This window comes from Poecilia formosa, unplaced genomic scaffold, assembly GCF_000485575.1.
Source record: "Poecilia formosa unplaced genomic scaffold, Poecilia_formosa-5.1.2 Scaffold192, whole genome shotgun sequence".
Lineage (NCBI taxonomy): Eukaryota > Metazoa > Chordata > Actinopteri > Cyprinodontiformes > Poeciliidae > Poecilia > Poecilia formosa.
This window is the reverse complement of record NW_006800131.1, coordinates 594,762-612,863: the sequence shown is the minus strand read 5'-3', so window position 1 is coordinate 612,863 and position 18,102 is coordinate 594,762. Positions and strand designations below refer to the sequence as shown.

Sequence of the window (18,102 nt, the reverse complement as noted above, 5' to 3'; positions counted from 1 at the left end):
ATAGATTTCCATCTGCTCTCTGCAACAAATCGAGACACACGAGAATGAATAAAATAACTTTAGTCTTCATCAGATTAAATATATTTATTAAACCCTACATGTTGTGTCAGGCTTCTGTTTCTTCCTTCTTTTCCAGGCAAAAATCTGCAGAGAAACAAAACACTTTTTTAAAAAATAATCTGCTTTATAATCCAAATAATGGCTGAAATGGAGGTTAAATTTACAGAATACAGAGATTCATGTCTGTGAATGAACATGCATATTGCTTGTTTTTGTAATTTAATATAAAAGAAAACAGAGTTTAAAATCTTCTCACCAATTATATAAAACAACGTCACAAATGTTTGGCTATTATTTGGTTTCTATAACAACTAAAACATGAACTTTGAAGTCTGTCGCCCAGTTTTACCACTTCAGACAGTAACTAGTCATTTTCCTGACCTGCCTTCCCGTCGTAGCGGAAACTCGTCCTGACGTTGAACTTCAGGCACTCGGCCATCCTCCTGTGTTCGCTCTCAGCAGCTTTCAGCTCCTCAGCATCCAGGTGTTTCCCCTCACTTCCTGTTTCACAAAAAATGACAGGAAGTCAGCATCCTCTCTGCAGACAGAATAAACTCTTTGTAAAGTAGATATTAGAGATTTGTAGTGTTCTGTTTTGTTTTGTTTTTTAATTAAAAATATTTTTTGTTTTGTTGTGGTTTTCTAACAGGGAGCTTTGGATTCTGGGTTTGACAGTAAGGAGCCTGGAAGGAGCAGTGCGGATCACGGTGTGTTAGGACCATGATAGATAGAATAAAAAAGGAAAATTTTGCCAAAAATTCAGAAAAATTTTTTGCCAAATGTTTTGGGAAAAAATATTTCTGAATTTGCCCTTTTCCCCCACAATTTTCTAAGATTATTTCTAGACAAAACAAGGAAATGTCTGAGCTCCAAAAATTCAAAAAAGTAAAAAATTTACGATTTGTAATGGTTGTAATTGACTTCCGTCTGTAATTTACGACAAAATACCAGCAGCTGTGGTTGCCAGAGTTTTACCATATTAACGTAATTTTACCACAAATACGGTGAAATTCTGGCAACTACAGATAAAATATGGATTTTATCGTATTTACATTTATAATTTAGCAACCTGCTGGTATTTCACTGTGAATTAGAGACGATTTTCTTTTTTTACAGTGTGGGCTATGTCAGTATGATTAGATTGAACTTATTATATTTGTTGTAATTTTGTGCTATATGTGAACTAAATTTATTTTACTTATTTATTTTTTAGAATTCTTTATTTACATTTACACACTTCCAAACAAAACATTGCAGGTGTAGGTAATTAAACGGATAAAAAAAACAACAGATTCCCATTTTATTGGTTTCCAAAACTTTCCATAACCTGTATGCTTTAAAGACAGATTATTTTAGTCCTAACAGAGCCAAAACATCATGTCTTCAAACAACTGATAATTTTGTCTTATTTTCCAACTGGTGTGGAGTTTTTGCAGATCAGTTTTAATCTCATGTCAGATGAATGTTCAAAGTGTTTTCCTCACTGTAAATGAGCAGCATCCTCCCCGGCGTTCCCTCAAACACTCCGCGGTAGAAGACAAGCAGGCAGTTCGAACAGGCCTGGTGGACGTCCGCTCGACCTTTGTCATCGTATGGAGTCACCACACCGCCAAACTCCCGGACGCCTTCGAGGAATCAGCAACAATAACATCCATCAACTTTTCCCTCTGTGCTGGTCGGATTTCCTTCAATATGTAACTCAGGGGTGTCCAAACTTTTAGTCCTTGGGGCCAAAACTGGAAAATTTAAACTATTGGCGAACCACAAGATTCATTAAATTAAAAAGGCAAATTTTATTTATTGCCATTTTTTGGTTTGTTTGTTTTACCTGCTAAAAAATAAATTGAGCATAACATAAAAATGGCTTTGGACTGATGTCTTATTAGAAGAAAAACAGAAAATCTCAAAATATTTTGTTATGAATAGTTTTTACCATTTTTGACTTTGGCCAAACACAATCATTTCAAGGGCCACTAATATTTTAAAATTAAGAATATCTTGAAATTACTAGCTTTTCTCTCCAGGGGATAAATTATACATACAGACTTAAAGTGGATCATCTACTAGCTCCTAGCTTGATGCTTGAGTTAGTATATTGGTTGTTTACAGGGACAGATTATATTAGGGCCATTTCTGATAAAAGTGGAGAAAAACGTCCATGGAGGAGTGAATTCCTGCCAAAAAAGTATAAATTTAACATATAAAAGTATAACATAAAAGTATAAAATTAGAGCTCGTCCAACACTGACCATCAGCATCCAGAAGGAGCGTATGGTTGGATGTCTCAGGATCTGGGACCGACAGGTTCCCACGGAAGATGAGACAGTTTCCAGCTCTGGAAAAAACAGAACAAAATTACATTTGAATCAAATAACTGAACCTTAGAACGTTACAGAAAGCAGATTGTAGAAACTCGGGATCTGGAGGTTCAAGAAGCTCTGGATGGAAGTCAAGAATTTTAATATGAGTTGCAACATTTACTTCCCCTTTGGTATCAAAGTATTTTTGAATTTGAATTTACTGGGCCTGGGTTATTAGTTAACAGACTGGGCTCTACTGGGGTTGCTAGGTAACATACTGCTCTACTGGGGTTGCTAGGTAACATCGCTGTGCTTTTTGATTTGTGACATCACATTCAAAAGGTTTTTGAAACGGCTCAATTTCCAGACACCAGAAAACATAAACTTACTGCCAAAAAATGTCTGGGTGTTTTATTTTAAAGTGCTTGAGTTGATTTTAGAAGCTGTAGAAACCAAAATGGAAGAACAAAAACAATGTGAAAAATGTCCCTGATAAGTAAATATGACATGTAACGTGGCTCCCACTCTGTTTCCATTAACTATATGCAATCTGACATTTTGAAAATACATTTGCTAAATGGAAAGGAACTAATTTAAAACAGCTCTTGTTTTTTGATAAAAAGTTTTGGTGCTGTGAAGAAAATTACTAAACAAAAAAAAAAGTCAGAAATTTTGAGATTAATCTCAGAAAATTTCTTTTTTTTCAAGAAAATTAAAAAAAATTCAACTTTTGAATCTCAGAAACTTCATTGGTTTTTATAAAAAGTTTCTGAGATTGATCCAAAAATTTCAGATTTTTTTGTCTGAGGTTTTCCTCTTTTTTCTATTCCTAAAAGCCTTAATACGCCGTCGTATATAATTTCTACACTGCAAAAACACAAAATCTCAGCAAGTATTTTTGGCCTGGTTTCTAGTACAAACATTTTAATACACTTGAAATAAGACAGAACTGTAAAAGTAACATTTTTGCAAACATTATGAGCTTGTTTTGAGTAAATAAATCCTTAACATTGATTAAAAAAAAACTTAATATGTCAAAACTGTCTTAAATGAAATAATCTGTACATGGAATCAGTTTCTTTCTTAAGGATTTATTTACCTAAAACAAGCTCCTACATTGTGATGAAAATGTAAGTTAGTTTTGTTTTATTTTGAGTGTACTAAGAAGTTTGCAGTAGAAACTCAACTGAAAATGCTTACTTTGTGTTTTTACAGTGTAATAGAGTCAGAACGTTACCCGGTCCAGTTGAGCCCAGGTTAAACTCACACAATGTTTCGCTCAACAAACAGGAAGCTCTCGTTGTTTTCCTTGAGCTTCAGCTCCATGACAGAGCTGTTGGCGTTCTTCATCAGCTCCTCGCCTGCTGGATAGTCGGCTATCGCCTGAACCAGAACCCACCGGACCTCTGTCAACTGGAACCAGAACACATAACCAATCAGGAACTCTGCTGAGACGTCTGATGAGTCAAGATGTTCTGGTTTGTGATCTCACCTTATGTAAGTCCTGTCGTTGCAGCTTTGGCGGCAGGTTGCATTCTTCAGCAGCGCTGCAGCTGAGTAGCATCAGAACCAGCATCAGAACCAGCATCAGAACCAGCAGAGGTCCAGCGGTGTGAAGCTTCATGGTTCAGGGAGAGAACTGACTGACCGAGAGCCGTCTGGTCATAAAGCTGGACCCACAGCGAGTCCAACAGAGTGTTTACTCTCAGAGAAGCAGGCAAACACTCCGACCCGCCCACTCCACTGGTGACAGAACCGATCAATTGACCCATCCATTGATCAATACTTTTCTTTACAGGTGGATACTTCTACGTCATTCCTGCATCTCTGCATTTCAGGAAAACATTTTCTGGTTCCCGTCCTGCAGATCTTGTTCAGATCTTGGCTTTTATTTTAACTTTCCTCATTTTAACACTGTAAAAAATAACTTACTGATTCAACTTGACTGTTGGTTCCTGGTTACGGTGACTCAGATAAGTTGCATCAACTTTAAGTTTTACAGACATTATTTTGTTCAAAATTATTGTAATAAATATAGTTAATAATTTCTTTTAATATTTTTTAATCTTGTAAGCACTTCAATGAATTTTATTTTTTGAACACTTTTGAACTGTTTGTGTTCCTACAGTTTTCTCTATCTGATACTGGATTAAATATACGGCTGTCTTGAACTTTCCTGTGATTTTATATTGTTTTTTTTTTCTTTTTTTCATTTATTTGAGTTATTTTGTTAATTATTTAAGGTATTTAAAACAGCTTCCAACATGACCAGTTGTAATATTTTAAATTTTGAATCTTATTTTTATTATTTTTTATGTAATTATTGCATCTAAACTGACAGGAAATCTTTACTTTCTTTGTTTCACATTTCATCCATTTAATTCAGTTGCTTAATTTTCACTCAGTCCCTTCACCTTTGACCTGCTTTCAGTCATTTTCCGGTGGATTCTTGAACTTTAGTACTTCTTATCTAGACTCCAGTGTTCACCTTTTGTACATTGCATGGTAAATATGTGAATAGATCAATATTTTTGTTTTTAAATCTTTTGGAGTGGTTTTCTATACTATTCAAAGTAAACTTACGTTGCTTATTAACAGGAAGATCAGTCCACACAAACATTATTTTAGAAAAACAAAATCCTTTACAGCAGAGAAGACAAATAAACTTGTTTTGCATAATACCTCAATCACATAGATTTGTACTAATGATTAATAGTAATAAATATTTAAAATGTGGTGAAAGCAACAAAGAGTTTTCTGTTGCAATATACCTGATCCAACTTTAAAACCAAATTAAGAGTTAAACAAATATATTTTAAAATACATTTTAATATATTCGCCAGTATATTCACCAGTATTACACATATTTCAATTCATTTCTGGTACAGATTCAGATTCCAAACACAGTTTCAACTCTGTTTTTTATTTTTAATCCTTTCAAATTCACATTCAGTCAGAAACATGTAAAGGAAAACACTGGAAAGTTTAAGGATGTAACAAGAGAATCACTGCATGACAGAAGCAAAAAAAATTTCCTTTAAACCAAACAGATGAAAAACTGCACTTTAAATCAAGGACAGAAAGCTCCAAGAACCCTAATTATATAACCACTGCTTTGAAAAATATTTATAAGACTATATCAGTGGATTATATCCTAATTAAATTTGAAGATCATCTCAGTTTTCTGGTCTGTCACAGTACACAATGTCAAGTCCTGGCAGCTAAGATACAAATTGCAGAGCGTGTGCTTGAGTTACTTCAGTGACAAAAGCCTCTGCTCTGGGAAAAAAAGAGGTTAGAGAAAACATTTTTATTTTAATCTTGGTGCTAAAAAAAATAATTCAGATGTAGGTAGAATGTTGACACGATTACTTTTGATATGCTAGCTAGCATTAGCACAGCGGCGCAGGTAGCAGAGTTTGAAAACCCGCAAGCATTTCATCAGAGGTTGCAGCACTGTTTAGATACTAATATAATATTATCAGTCGTAGATCAAAGAAGATAGAAAAATAAACATGTTTATGAATAAGCTTGGGTTAGCAGAATGGAAGCAAAGCTACCCGCTACACGAAGCTAAAAACAATAGGAGTTTAAAACTATAGCTAGCTATTGCCTCATGTGTTCTAGGAATCTTAATATGTTTACAAAAATTCATAGCTGCATAGTTTTGACTCTGTTACAGAACAAACAAAGAAAAATGTCTTGTATTTATATTTCACGTGAAAATGAAACTGAATCTTCACATGTTATGAAAGCAGAGCTAGTTGCTACAGGAAGCAAGTGTCATTTTCACAGCTGAAATTTATAAGCAGTTTTTCTTTAGGCTATTAAGATCCTTAAAGAAATATGTCTAGCAAAAGTTCTGCTGTTAAAGAAGACGACAGAAATAAATAGCATATTTTAAATGGAATCTTAATGATCTATTACGTTTTACAAATAAGCTAGCATTAGCACTGCAACACCGCTAGCTAACTGCAAAGCTCTCAGAAGCCATTTCCTCAGACATAGTAGGATTGTTGTTATCCTAATAAAAATATTATAACTAGCAGAACTACTACAAAAGACACATAATAATAATAATAATAATAATAATAATAATACATGTTGTTAATATGTAATGTAGTGCTAGCACTGAGCTATCTGCTACAGGAAGCTAACAAAGTAGCACTTATGAACTGAGCGACTGTTTGGTATATTGGAAATTGTTTTAGATATTTGTAGATTTGTAGCTTTCATCACGCAACAACATGTTGCAAATTAAAAAATAAACATAAAACTGAATTTTCAAAAGGTGTTACAGCAGTCAAGCTAGTGCCTACAAGAAATAAGAAAAATAAAATTTTTAAAGTTTTCACAGTTGGAAATTGCTGAGATGCTCATAAAATGGTCCTAGAAATAAAGAGTCAAAACAAATAAATCTGAAACTGATTTTTTACATGCTGTTGCTGCTACAAGCTCAGTGTTAGAATTGCAGCACAGCTAACAGCAACAGGAAGTCACAAAAGTAGCAGTTGGAGGCTCATGAAAATTTGCCTTTCCTGTAGCAACACTTTAGAAAGACAGTCGGTGTGTTCAGTAGTTAGCCTTTGTTTTCCTGAGAATGTTGCTGCTACAAGGGATTAACAAACGCAAATATAAAAGTTATTGTTTTGTGTTTATTAGTTTTCTAACAGTATCACAAACCTTTAAAGGTTATGGTTTTTAAAGCTTAGACTGCAGCAAGAATTAAGAGGTCTGTTTGCATCCTTTTCTTTTCCCATGTCATATATTTTAAATTAAATGTATTAAAGTCAATATTATTATTCATGACTTTATTCACTTTCGATGAGCTGAATCAAGACTCTGACAATGAGATGGATTTTCAGCCATGACCTGAGTGTACTGTTACAGACCTGAAAACAAAATTGTTCCCAAATCCTTCATCTTTCCTGATTGAGTAGCTCTTAATTTGCCAGTAATGGGTGTTTGTTTAACACAAACCTGTTGGTATTTAAAAAAGACATCCAGGTAATTCACAGATCTCTGGAAGCTCCTCTAAATACAGACATAAACAAGCGGAGGGAGAGATGAAGTTTATTATACAAGAGTCAGAAGCAGTGTTAGTGTTCATCGCCTGGTGGAGTGGCGTCCAGTTCCCTGTGCTCTGTCGCCGCTGTGACCCGTCGCCAGCATCACCTCTTCAAGGAAACTGGAGAAAAAAACAAGCAAAAGAAGCTGAAATTAAACTGAATATGTGTGAATGTGTAATTTATGTGTCCACTACATCTCAAAATAGAAATAAAAATCTGTTTATATGTAAATGCTGCTAGATATGTCAAAATTGGTTGATTTATTTGCTGGACCTGAGATGATCAAAGAACGGTTAAATATAAGTAATAATAGTAAAATGATCAAAGCTAAGATTCAGATTCAGACATTTTTAGGACTGAAAATATTTGGCATTTCTTCTGGCTAAAACAACTGAAACAAAATGTCCTCCAAAAGTGCCCTTGTCCAATAAACTATATATCCAGGATGGCAAAATCAAAAGATTGTCTGTTTATGCTTCTTTATAACTACACTTAGACATGGAGTTCCACAAGGATGAGTCCTTGGGTCCTCTTTTGTTTTATTTTTTACATACAGTGAAGTGAATCTAACTAATGAAAAGATAAAAATCAGAGTATGAGCATCTGATACCTCTTAGTGTTGTGGATGGCGCTTCCTCCCAGCACAATCCGAACCCCCGGTGTGTTACGATTCAGGTTGTAAACAGTCAAAGCTTCTTCATACGTCGCTCCACTGATCAGGAACACCATAATGTCCTGAGGCCTGAAACATGTTTTCAAAATGTGACTTTCTGGAGAAAAATATCTGTGTATTTTATAAAGGTCTATTTTCATTCCCCTGCTCTAAACTCTTAATATTTCAGATGTAAAGAAAACAAATCATTCAAAACCAAACATGAAATATGTGAATTTCTATCTGTGAGAGTCATTTCTGTAAGGATTTCCAGGTGTGTTACCTGTCTCTCAGGCTGCTGGCTCCCAGGTACGGGAACTGACTGTCTTTGAGTCGACCTTTAATCAGCTGATCCAGAGTGTCGTGCAGCAGAGGCTGATGCTGTGTATACACGTTCTCTACGCCCTGAGAAATACATTAAAACACACAATAAAATGCTGTGTTTTCTCTGAACCCTGCAGTAAGCTACATGCTTCTTCAGGCTCATCTGATGAAGTAAGTAATATGTAAATAAATACTGAGATCAGATGTGTTTTTTTACCTTTAGTCCTTTGAAGAACTGTTTAGTGATGGAGACAGCATCCGTTGGTGTGATGAGGTCACTTCCTCTGATTCTCTTCCCACCGTACTCCACAACCGACTGAACCATCTGCAGCAGGAATGCACATCGTAAAGCTTCAATCTGCCATCCACAGGCCAAAATTAGTAAATACATGCTTGCGTGAAAATAAAACCAAGAGGCTGTGATTACCCTGCGGTAGCGTTCAGACACTCCCTTCCTGCTCAGCTCCTCCATCAGCGACGGGAGGATGCTGCTGCTGTGGCGCTCATACCTCAAAGCGTAGAGCATGACAAGACGGACGGCGTCCAGCTCCGAAACCCGAGGATTCTGCAGCAGCCGCCGAACGTTCTGACAGAAAAGATGTCTTAAAGGTGACCTACGCTTCTATGGACTACACAAAACATGTCCGATACATCTTCTGCACACAATCATTCTTAGATAATAAGACTTTAATCTGATCAGTTATATTTCGAGCTCCCTTTGGAATGAGCTGTTTTAGAAAAGCATTAGTAAATCCTCCTGCACAACCAGCAAGAATACATAAAGTGTTTTCTGAATGGCAAAACAACAACAAAACATTTGTCTTTTCCAGCAGTCTTTGTACAGCAAATACAGAGGTAAAACCAGCTGACCCAACATTCTGGAACTCTGTTTGGGTTGCTAGGTAACAGGTTGGGCTCAGCTGAGGTTGCTAGGTAACGGCGCAGTGCCCATGGAATGTGACAATTTCATTAAAGTTCAATACAAAAATACTTTATTCATCTCAAAGGGAAACTAAATAGGGTTAGGTATCATAACAAAAACAGCAAAGTGTAAAAAGAATTGGCAAAAATCAGTACAGCTACACCGAATCCAAAACAAGGAGGAACGGTTGTCCAAAAGCAGCAAAAAAATCTCAATAAAGTACAGAGCTACTCCAACCAGGCTTATTTCCAGACACCAAAAAACATTAAGTTATCGTCAAAAAAATCTTTAAAAAACTTTAAACAGCTTGGGTTGTTTTCAGAAACAGTTGAGATCAAAATGTTCCAAATGTGAATTGTGCATTTAACCTTCTGCTCTTCTTTAAGTTTCTGACTAGAGACTGAGGTGAGATGATGAAGAGCGTTACCTGCTGAGCGTTTGAGTGGTCGTTCTGACAGGCCAGCTCCTGCTCCACCTCTGACACCTCCATCAGCTGCCGCTCAGACACCAGCCGGGAAAGCTCCCCCACCACCGTCACGTGCTTCGACACGGTTCCCGACATCTTCTTGAACTGAGGGTAGTTGTCCACAAACGCCTGGAGGGATGAAAAAAATCAAAAATCTTTGGCATCAATAAAGTATTTTTGAATTTACAGGAGCCTGGTTTCGGTTGCTAGGTAACGGGTTGGGCTCTGCTGGGGTTGCTAGGTAACGGCGCAGTGAGTGCTGATTTGTGGCGTTACATTCGAAATGTTTTTGAAACAGCTCAATTTCCAGACACCAAAAAACATTAATTTGTTGCCAAAAACCGGTTGGGAGTTTTTTGAAAATTTGCTAGATAAAAGTCAGACATTTTGAGATTAATTTCAAAAATTTTCTAGAAAAAAAAAATACTGAGAAATTTCTGAGTTGGAAAAATTGAAAATGTTCAACTTTTGAAACTCAGAAATATATTTTTTTTTGGTGGAAATGTAATCTTTTTTTTGTTTGTTTTCCATCTACATTATCCCCAATAAAAAAAGACAAACATTGGATTAAATTTTTTTATTTTAGTTTTTTCAACTCAATAAATCAACCCAATAAATTCAGCTCAATAAATCCCAACCTTCATGTCAGAAATGGACTCCAGCTTCTGTTGCCCTTTAGGTTTCTTTTTCTGGAAATCTTCCATCAGGTTCTTTATGTTTGTGCCGATTTCCCCGAAATTCATGTACAAGTTCTGTAAACAGAAATATGGAACAGAACACAAAGTTATTTGAATATTTTACATGATGATTAATAATAAAGATCTCTACTAGAAGTGTTAGTTATACCATTAATACCCGACAGAGACTCAGGAGAAATATCTTCCCAACTCAGAGAATGTAAAGGGAAGTGACAATATTATTACTTTACTCTTATTTTTTTTTTCTTAGCCTGGCCCTAATACTCCATCGTATAAGAGAAACCTAAATGACAATAGAGACGTAGAAGTTGCCTTTAAACAACCAAAGCAACACGATAAACAACAGACACTGTGAGAGTTTTAGTCGCACTGTGTTACTTTTGTTTTGTAAACCAGATTTAAATTTAATCAGCTTGTAGGTGTGAGAACTCAGAATTAGCTGAGCGTAAACAGGAAGCCGTCATGTTTTTGTTCAGGACTCACGTTGGCGTAAAACTCGTCGTTCTCGGCGGACAGCACCACTTCCCGCAGGTCTTTGCTGATCCCCGGGACTCTGGACAGGTCGATCCGGTTGTTGTTCAGACCCAGCAGCTCGTGGACCATCGCCTGGTACGTCCACTGTGAGACACCGACCGCGTCTCGTCAGCAGGGCGAACATTTCACACAAAAACAAACATCCCAGCAGCACAGTTCATCCCCACTGTTCATATCTTCACAAAGTAACAAGGGGATTCAACACATTTATGCCTACAAGAGTTAATAAAATCATGTAAATTTTAAAAAGGACCTTAAAAAATTCAATAATAAATCATAAAATAATATTGAATTGGTGGAATTTATACTTTAAGTGAAGATTGTTGGATTGTTTTTAATTTATCTTTGCCACAGTTGAAATTTTGTGTTTTAATTTTGTTTGTGTGTTTCAAGGTATCACATTTTGTCCTTTTTTAATGTTTCTAAAATGTTAAAATTGTGGAGGCGGTGGATTTGAATTTCATGTTTTGATTTTGTTTCTCTTTTGTAACATGTGTAAAAGTATAATTTTATTATAATGTTTGTGGTGTGGATGCCAGGAAGAAGAAACTCTACTATGACAGAAACTAAAGAGGATCCTCAATTGAACAAATAAATAATTACAAGTTCAAAATAAACCCAAATGTACATTTAAAAAATACTTAACTGCTATCTTGATTACTTTCCAAACCAAAAATATCCCATAATGAAGAAAAACTTTCCAAAATGATGTCAGAATCATACCAAAAAAAAAATCAGCTTTTAGAGACATTTTTATTTAGATTTAATATTTAATAATTAAGGATTAAACTTGTTAAATGGGTTTCATTTAATTTCAAAGATGGGATTCAGAAACAGAATAAAGTATAAGTAAAAATTGTCTAAAATTAAAAACCCCTGTTTCTTGAGACAAGTAAAAAAACAACTTAAATATAATTAAATAAAAGCTAATTATTATTAGAAACATATGTGTGTGACTGGTCACCTGGTTGAGCAGCGGTGTGATGGCGTCGTCGCTGCGGTCGAGGATCAGCAGCAGAGGAGGAACTTCAGTCTTCCTGAAGTCAAACAGCTCATATTCCTTCGTGATGATTTGCTGAAAGCAGACAAACAAAATTTGATGATCCAAAATACGTTAAAGCTCACAATTTCAATAAAAAAGAGAAAGAGCAGAGTGTATTTTCTATGTTTTTCAAAATCCATGATAAAACAAAAAAATGGGCTTATTTTAAGTCCTTAATATTGCTTAAAAAGTACAAGGTATACTGGCAGATTACTTCACTTATTTCAGAATCAAGGGGCACTAAAGCCGTCACCTAGCAACCACAGCCAACCCTGTCCGTCACCTAGCAACCACAGTCAATCCAGCCCGTCACCTAGCAACCACAGTCAATCCAGCCCGTCACCTAGCAACCACAGTCAACCCAGCCCGTCACCTAGCAACCAGTTCTAGTTCCACTGGCAACTATTTGACTTTTAACTAAACATTTTTCTCATGTTATAAGTTAAATAATCTGCCAGTATCAATATTAAGGAGCTATTGACTTAAAACCAGCTCCTATATTTTACTGAAAAGTTACTTGTAAGTTACTTTTGTTGTGTTTCAAGTACACTAAGGTATTTGCACTAGAAACTGGACGAAAAATATTTGGTAGGATTTTGTGTTTATGCAGTGTGTCATATTTTCTTGCTTGTGTATTTGTTAATAACCTGTACTGGATGATATATAGTAAAAAAAAACCTGTAAAATATTCCTTTGTTTTATTTTTCACTGATTGTGTGTGAAACTTTTGGTTCTCTGTTGTCAATACGAAATTAAAATTAAAAAGTAAAGTGCATATTTTTTAGCCAAATCAACATAAAAGCTCTTTATTTGGTTGTAAACTAGTTCTTTTAGATGAATGAAAAGGAAATAAATCTGGAAACTAAAACATATTTATACCAGATTTTCTATTTTCTGTACGTTTCTAAACTTAAGTATATATGAAAAAATCTAATTCCATACCTTCAATGGGCAATTTGTTCAAATGTGGTTGTTTTAAAATGTGCTAAATAAATTCAACACATTAGAGTGTTTTTTTTTTCTTTTCTTTTTTTGACAGAAAATGCTAATTTTGTTTATCATATATAAATGATTTATAAGCACTGAAAGGGGAAAACAATCCAAGGGGCTGAATACTTCTTGGAACAGGAGGAAAACAAGTTAAAATGTAACATGGAGCGTGAAACGCTGTTGTGGTGGAAACCTTGACGCTCTCTGCGAGGCGTTTGGCCATGTCAGAGGACAGCTGGTAGCGGATCATTGGACATTTCTTCAGAGCGAGCAGGACGGAGGTCAAACCCTGCGTGCAGCGCGACAACATGGAGGGTTCCCAGGTCCGACCCTGAAACACAAACAGGTTCTCAGAGAGACGCCGTGTGAACCAACCGGACTGTAGCGACACCAACCAACAGCCCATCGATCAGAACCGATCCATTTCACCCAGTTTGTTAAACAAATCAAATGTTAGAACCATTTTCACTGTCAAGAAGAATCAACCACCACCAGCAGGTACTATCATGACCTTTCTCCTGAGGTTCATAAAAATCAGATGAAGGTTTGCTTCAAACTGCTGCTACAAGCAGGGAGCTAGCAAAGAGCTAGCTACTAGCTGCTAGCTCTCTGCTGCTAACAAAGAGCTAGCAACAGCAGTTTGTTCGTTTTCATCAAAATATTCTTAAGTCAGAATCAGCAGCTCTCACCTACCGGGAAATGGTTTCGGCCAGATAAAACCTGATCGGTGCGTCTCTGGTCGAGAAACAAAGATGGCGAACGTAAACATGACAAACATGCCAAAGCAACTCAAATAAATGGATGGACCCACTTTCCAACAATTTAATAAGGTATAAAACTTCCAGGGAAGATTATTCTGTTCTGAAGAGCATTGGGATAAAATAAATGCCACATTTTGAAGATTTTTCTTACAACCATTTATTCCTTCAGTATATTAGAAATACATTAAAAGATGCAAATATTTCAATTCCTATTTTAAATAGAAAAATAAAGATTTCACTGCCTGAAATGCAGTAACAGCATTCCTATAGTGAACATTTGGTCATTTGTGTCGAAGGATCCATCTGCAGCTAAAAAAATACTTTATTTTTACAGAATTAAAACCAGGTGAAGCTAAAACTGCCTCCTGAGGAGACCTAGGTAGAACATATTTACAGAAAAAGGTTTTTATTTTCTTAAAAAAACCTTTTTACAGTTTTTGCTAATGCTCTGAATATGTTGTTCTTTTAATAAATAGCCTTTCTTGAGTCTGAATACCTCAATTAATGATTAATTGATGACTAAATTAGCTTACGATTATTTCAAATACCGATTAATTACAATTAATCCGTCCTAAAAAATTCTCCAAAGTATCTATACTCTCAGAAATCCATCTTTGTTCATCTTAACTGGCTCACATCGACCCACAAAGACCAAAATTTTAATTACTAAATGATCCAGCTTTAGTGTCAGACACCAACATCGACACAAACTGTGATCCAACAGGAGTTCTGACAGCTGTCCATCTGAACCAGAACTAACATTTCAGGTAAAATAAAAATGTCTTTCCTGTTTGATCACTTGAACTTGTAACACTAAACGCTCCACGGTTCACGGATTTCAATCCCAACAAAAAATAAAAACAGTATTTGCAATATTTGCTCACGCTTGCAAAACAAAAAAACAGATCAATAAATTGACTGAAATTGTTTATATTTTACCTAATAATTTACAAATTGTATCTCCTTGTTTTGCTTTTACTTGTGTTTTTACATAAAATATAAGAGCTTCCATCTTTCTTACCCGGGAAACTCCCTGCAGGTTGAGAGAAAACACGTGAGGATTCACAGCGATAAAATCTCCATAAAACTCCTGCAGAAAAACACAAACACACACTCAGTAATTTGGTTTTTATTGCTCATAAACAGCAATTTCAGGTCTTTACTTTATTCTGTTTTGCACACAGAAATAAAAGAACCAAATTTTCCACATGAAAACATGTTAAAAAAATTTTGTTTGCACCAAGAAAAAAAAAATAAATAAATGGAAGAGAGCTGCTGTGAAACAGATGGTGAGATTAGATATGATAAGAAAAGACAATCCTTTTCTTATACACCGTCTCAGGAAAACCACTCAGGAGTTCATGTAAAAAGATGTTTCATGTCAAATAGTGCAAAAATAAAAATATGTAATCTGATCAAGAAGTAGGAAACTTAAGCTGCCATGGCAGAAAACGGGACAAAAGAGAAACAAATGAAATACAACAAAATAAAAAACAATACCGTGTAAAAATATAAATACGTCAATATATTTATATAAAAAATACAGATGCGTGTATATAAATACACACACACACACACACACACACACACACAAATATATAGATATTATGAGATTATGAAAAAAACAAACCAAACACTAAATTGTCTCAATTTTTGAAGACAGCTACAGTCCAGAATTAATCTAGAAACTGTTTATTTCTGAAAAACGATTTCATTTTTAAATATTTTTAGCAAACTACAAACTCGACAGACCATTTATAAAATCTCATATAGTCTGTAGCTGCAGCATCTTTTATGTCTGTGGGTAAGATGTAAGTTTATAAACATTAGAGTAAAGCTAAAATGTTTCAGCTCTCACCTGGACTTCAGCCACCACTTCCTGTTCATCTGCCTCGGCCAGAGCTTTGATTTCACTCTTACTGATCACATTACTGAAGTCTGAAACAGACACAGCCACAAACCTTAAAGGAACAGCAGCTTTGATTTACAGGAAACTAGCAAAACAAGCTAGTAAAACAAGCATCTTTGTCACATCACATTAGGCGATTCACTCAGCCTAAAGCGTCTCAGTAAAACCATCGGCTGACGTACAGATGAAGTAAACGCTGTACTTTGGTCTTCTTAGCTCCTGGATTAGATGCTGCACGTTCTCCTGCAGCAAAAACAAAAACTAATGTTAGTCTCCCTTTTTTCATTTAATGTTAGAGCATGCAGCTGTTATTTTCTACATTTTTGTTGAAACTGTCACTTTGTCTTTGCAGTATGACATGAGACAGATGAGCTCCTCTCCCGGTGTTCCCAGTTCTAACTAGAAACAACCATTCAGCGCCAGAAGGCGGGTCTTAGTGCTGTCAACCATGCCTGTGTGCGCGCCACAGATCATCTGTCTCATATTGCGCTGTCACAATAACAAATTTTACTGGATGATAAATTGTCTCAGTGATAAATGATAATATTGTTGTTTTGAGATCATTTTCAAATAATATAATGCAAAAATGAATTCTCAAGATCAATGAACTTTAATTCCTAATGAACATTTAACACTGTAACTGGAAGACACTTTAAATATAAAAAAAAATAAAAACAACAAATAAAATTAATTATGAAGTCTCTGTAAACAAAATTATCCTTCGAAAAAAGGGATAGAGGTGACGAAAACACCAGATTGAAGAATTTTATCATCCAGTTTTTGGTAGAAAGAGAAAACATATTATTTATAAAAGTTAGATACTGCAGCTTTAAAGAGCGTTTGCTCAGACTGGTGGAAACGGTTTGCGTACCTTGGTTGGACGAAGGAAGCAGATGGCCTTCAGGTGCTTCATGCTGTCTCTGCTCTGAGAGTCGATCCGTTCGAACAGGTAAACCTCCTTCTGCAGGATTTCAGACTGGGTGTAAACCACACTCACTATGCTGGTCTGGAAACACAAACATGTTTTACTCTGATGCAGCCAGAATAAACAAGGTGGACAAACAAGGGCTAATCAGATTACTGAATTAATCAGTTAATTTTATCATCAATTAATTGTTAATACGGGTATACAGACTCAAATAAAGGCAATTTGCTGAAAAAATAGAAACATATTTAGAGAAGATATTAGGCCAAAACTGTGCAATGCATTAATACATTTAAGATAAAAATCATCTTTGTCGTCTGTAAATATGTTTGACCCAAAACTCCTCAAGTGGCATTTTGTTCAAATTCTGTATAAAAAGATCAAGAGGACCACCACACAGAACCAGAACCGATTCTATATAGTTAGTTGCTTCACTGCAACACCACGACTCTAGAGTTACACAGTAATACTGCAGGTCCACACAGTACCAACAGCCAGCATCATCACCACATCAGCCAGCAGGCTCTCACCGTCTCCTTGTCCATGAGCAGAACCTTCATCCCGGGCCCGCTGTTCTCGATCATTTTGGAGATGTACTGCTTCACCGCGAGCGTCACGTTCATGATGGCGACGCTGAGACACAACTGCGACAAAAACAAACAAATAAAGTCTAAACCAGCGGTAAAATGCCAGCAGCGCCCGTGCTGGAAGCTCTGTATGTCTGGTTTTTGTTGTTGTGAAGATCTATCAGCTGAGCTCTTGAGACAGCACCGATGCGATCTTCTTCCGGGTCTCTGACGTCATTACGTACCACGTATATCTCATTGTTGACAGATGCAGCGTTGATGGAAAACGCGGACGAAAGTTATTGAATGAAAGTGAGGCAAGACTTTCTTTAGGAAAACTTGTGATAAAAACTCAATTGAGTATAAAAAGCTTATTTTAAATTATTATTTATTGATCATTTATTTTTTTTAATCATTATTTATCTCAATTTTATTTTATATATATTTATTTAGTCAATCAGAATTTGACTTGCTAGTTTTACACCAGATATGTTAAAACTTATATATTCCAGAAAAAGTTTTTCTCTCATCAGTCCACAGAGTATTTTTCTAGGGGACCAGATCAAGATGTTTTTTGGTCTTGGTGTTGGAGCTCTCTCATGGTTGCCATTTTTGCCCAGTTTCTTCCTCAAACTTGAATCCCAAACACTTATTTAAGTGATTTTTATGTTCTGGAGTCTTTCATGACCTCCTAGATGAGTCTGTGATTGATCCACTAATGGAGTAACTTTGGTAGGCCACTCCTGGAAAAGCTTATCACTGTTTTATGCCTTTTTTTCATTTTTGATAATGACTTTCACTTGGTTTGCTAGAGGCTCAAAGCATCAGAAATGTCTTTGTAGTCCTGGAAGCTTACATGTTGTTTCCATGTTATATGAAACATC

The 18,102-nt window shown here is 35.8% G+C and overlaps 2 protein-coding genes across 3 annotated transcripts; both read right to left on the bottom strand.

The window, feature by feature from the left end:
- Positions 1-63: 63 nt before the first annotated feature.
- On the bottom strand, positions 64-4,060 carry LOC103147946 (saxitoxin and tetrodotoxin-binding protein 1-like). The gene is made up of 6 exons (XM_007566526.2): positions 3,853-4,060; positions 3,628-3,773; positions 2,310-2,395; positions 1,545-1,685; positions 442-561; positions 64-144 (listed from the first exon to the last, which is right to left on the bottom strand). Exons 1-6 carry the CDS (start codon positions 3,982-3,984, stop codon positions 107-109), a joined length of 663 nt encoding a protein of 220 aa, XP_007566588.1. The 5' UTR covers positions 3,985-4,060; the 3' UTR covers positions 64-106.
- Positions 4,061-5,174: 1,114 nt separating this feature from the next.
- Positions 5,175-17,445, bottom strand: vps45 (vacuolar protein sorting 45 homolog). Of its 2 annotated transcripts, XM_007566523.2 has the most exons (16): positions 17,183-17,445; positions 16,599-16,733; positions 15,910-15,970; positions 15,677-15,756; positions 14,840-14,908; positions 13,751-13,792; positions 13,251-13,388; positions 11,990-12,100; positions 10,975-11,109; positions 10,432-10,545; positions 9,755-9,922; positions 8,833-8,991; positions 8,623-8,730; positions 8,365-8,486; positions 8,040-8,171; positions 5,175-7,548 (listed from the first exon to the last, which is right to left on the bottom strand). In XM_007566523.2, exons 1-16 carry the CDS (start codon positions 17,273-17,275, stop codon positions 7,467-7,469), a joined length of 1,749 nt encoding a protein of 582 aa, XP_007566585.1. In that variant the 5' UTR covers positions 17,276-17,445; the 3' UTR covers positions 5,175-7,466. The 2 variants fall into 2 exon arrangements, with proteins under 2 accessions (XP_007566585.1, XP_007566587.1); XM_007566525.2 differs by lacking the exon at positions 13,751-13,792.
- Positions 17,446-18,102: the final 657 nt, after the last annotated feature.

Excerpts from the sequence above, each read along its gene's own strand:
- LOC103147946 (XM_007566526.2), bottom strand. The coding sequence starts at position 3,984 with ATGAAGCTTCACACCGCTGGACCTCTGCTGGTTCTGATGCTGGTTCTG. Across the intron at positions 1,686-2,309 it reads GCTCCTTCTGGATGCTGATG|GCGTCCGGGAGTTTGGCGGT; the intron begins GTCAGTGTTGGA and ends GATTCCTCGAAG. Across the intron at positions 562-1,544 it reads GAGGATGCTGCTCATTTACA|GAAGTGAGGGGAAACACCTG; the intron begins GTGAGGAAAACA and ends TTTGTGAAACAG.
- vps45 (XM_007566523.2), bottom strand. The coding sequence starts at position 17,275 with ATGAACGTGACGCTCGCGGTGAAGCAGTACATCTCCAAAATGATCGAG. Across the intron at positions 16,734-17,182 it reads TGCTCATGGACAAGGAGACG|ACCAGCATAGTGAGTGTGGT; the intron begins GTGAGAGCCTGC and ends TTGTGTTTCCAG. Across the intron at positions 8,731-8,832 it reads TGTCTGAACGCTACCGCAGG|ATGGTTCAGTCGGTTGTGGA; the intron begins GTAATCACAGCC and ends TTCCTGCTGCAG.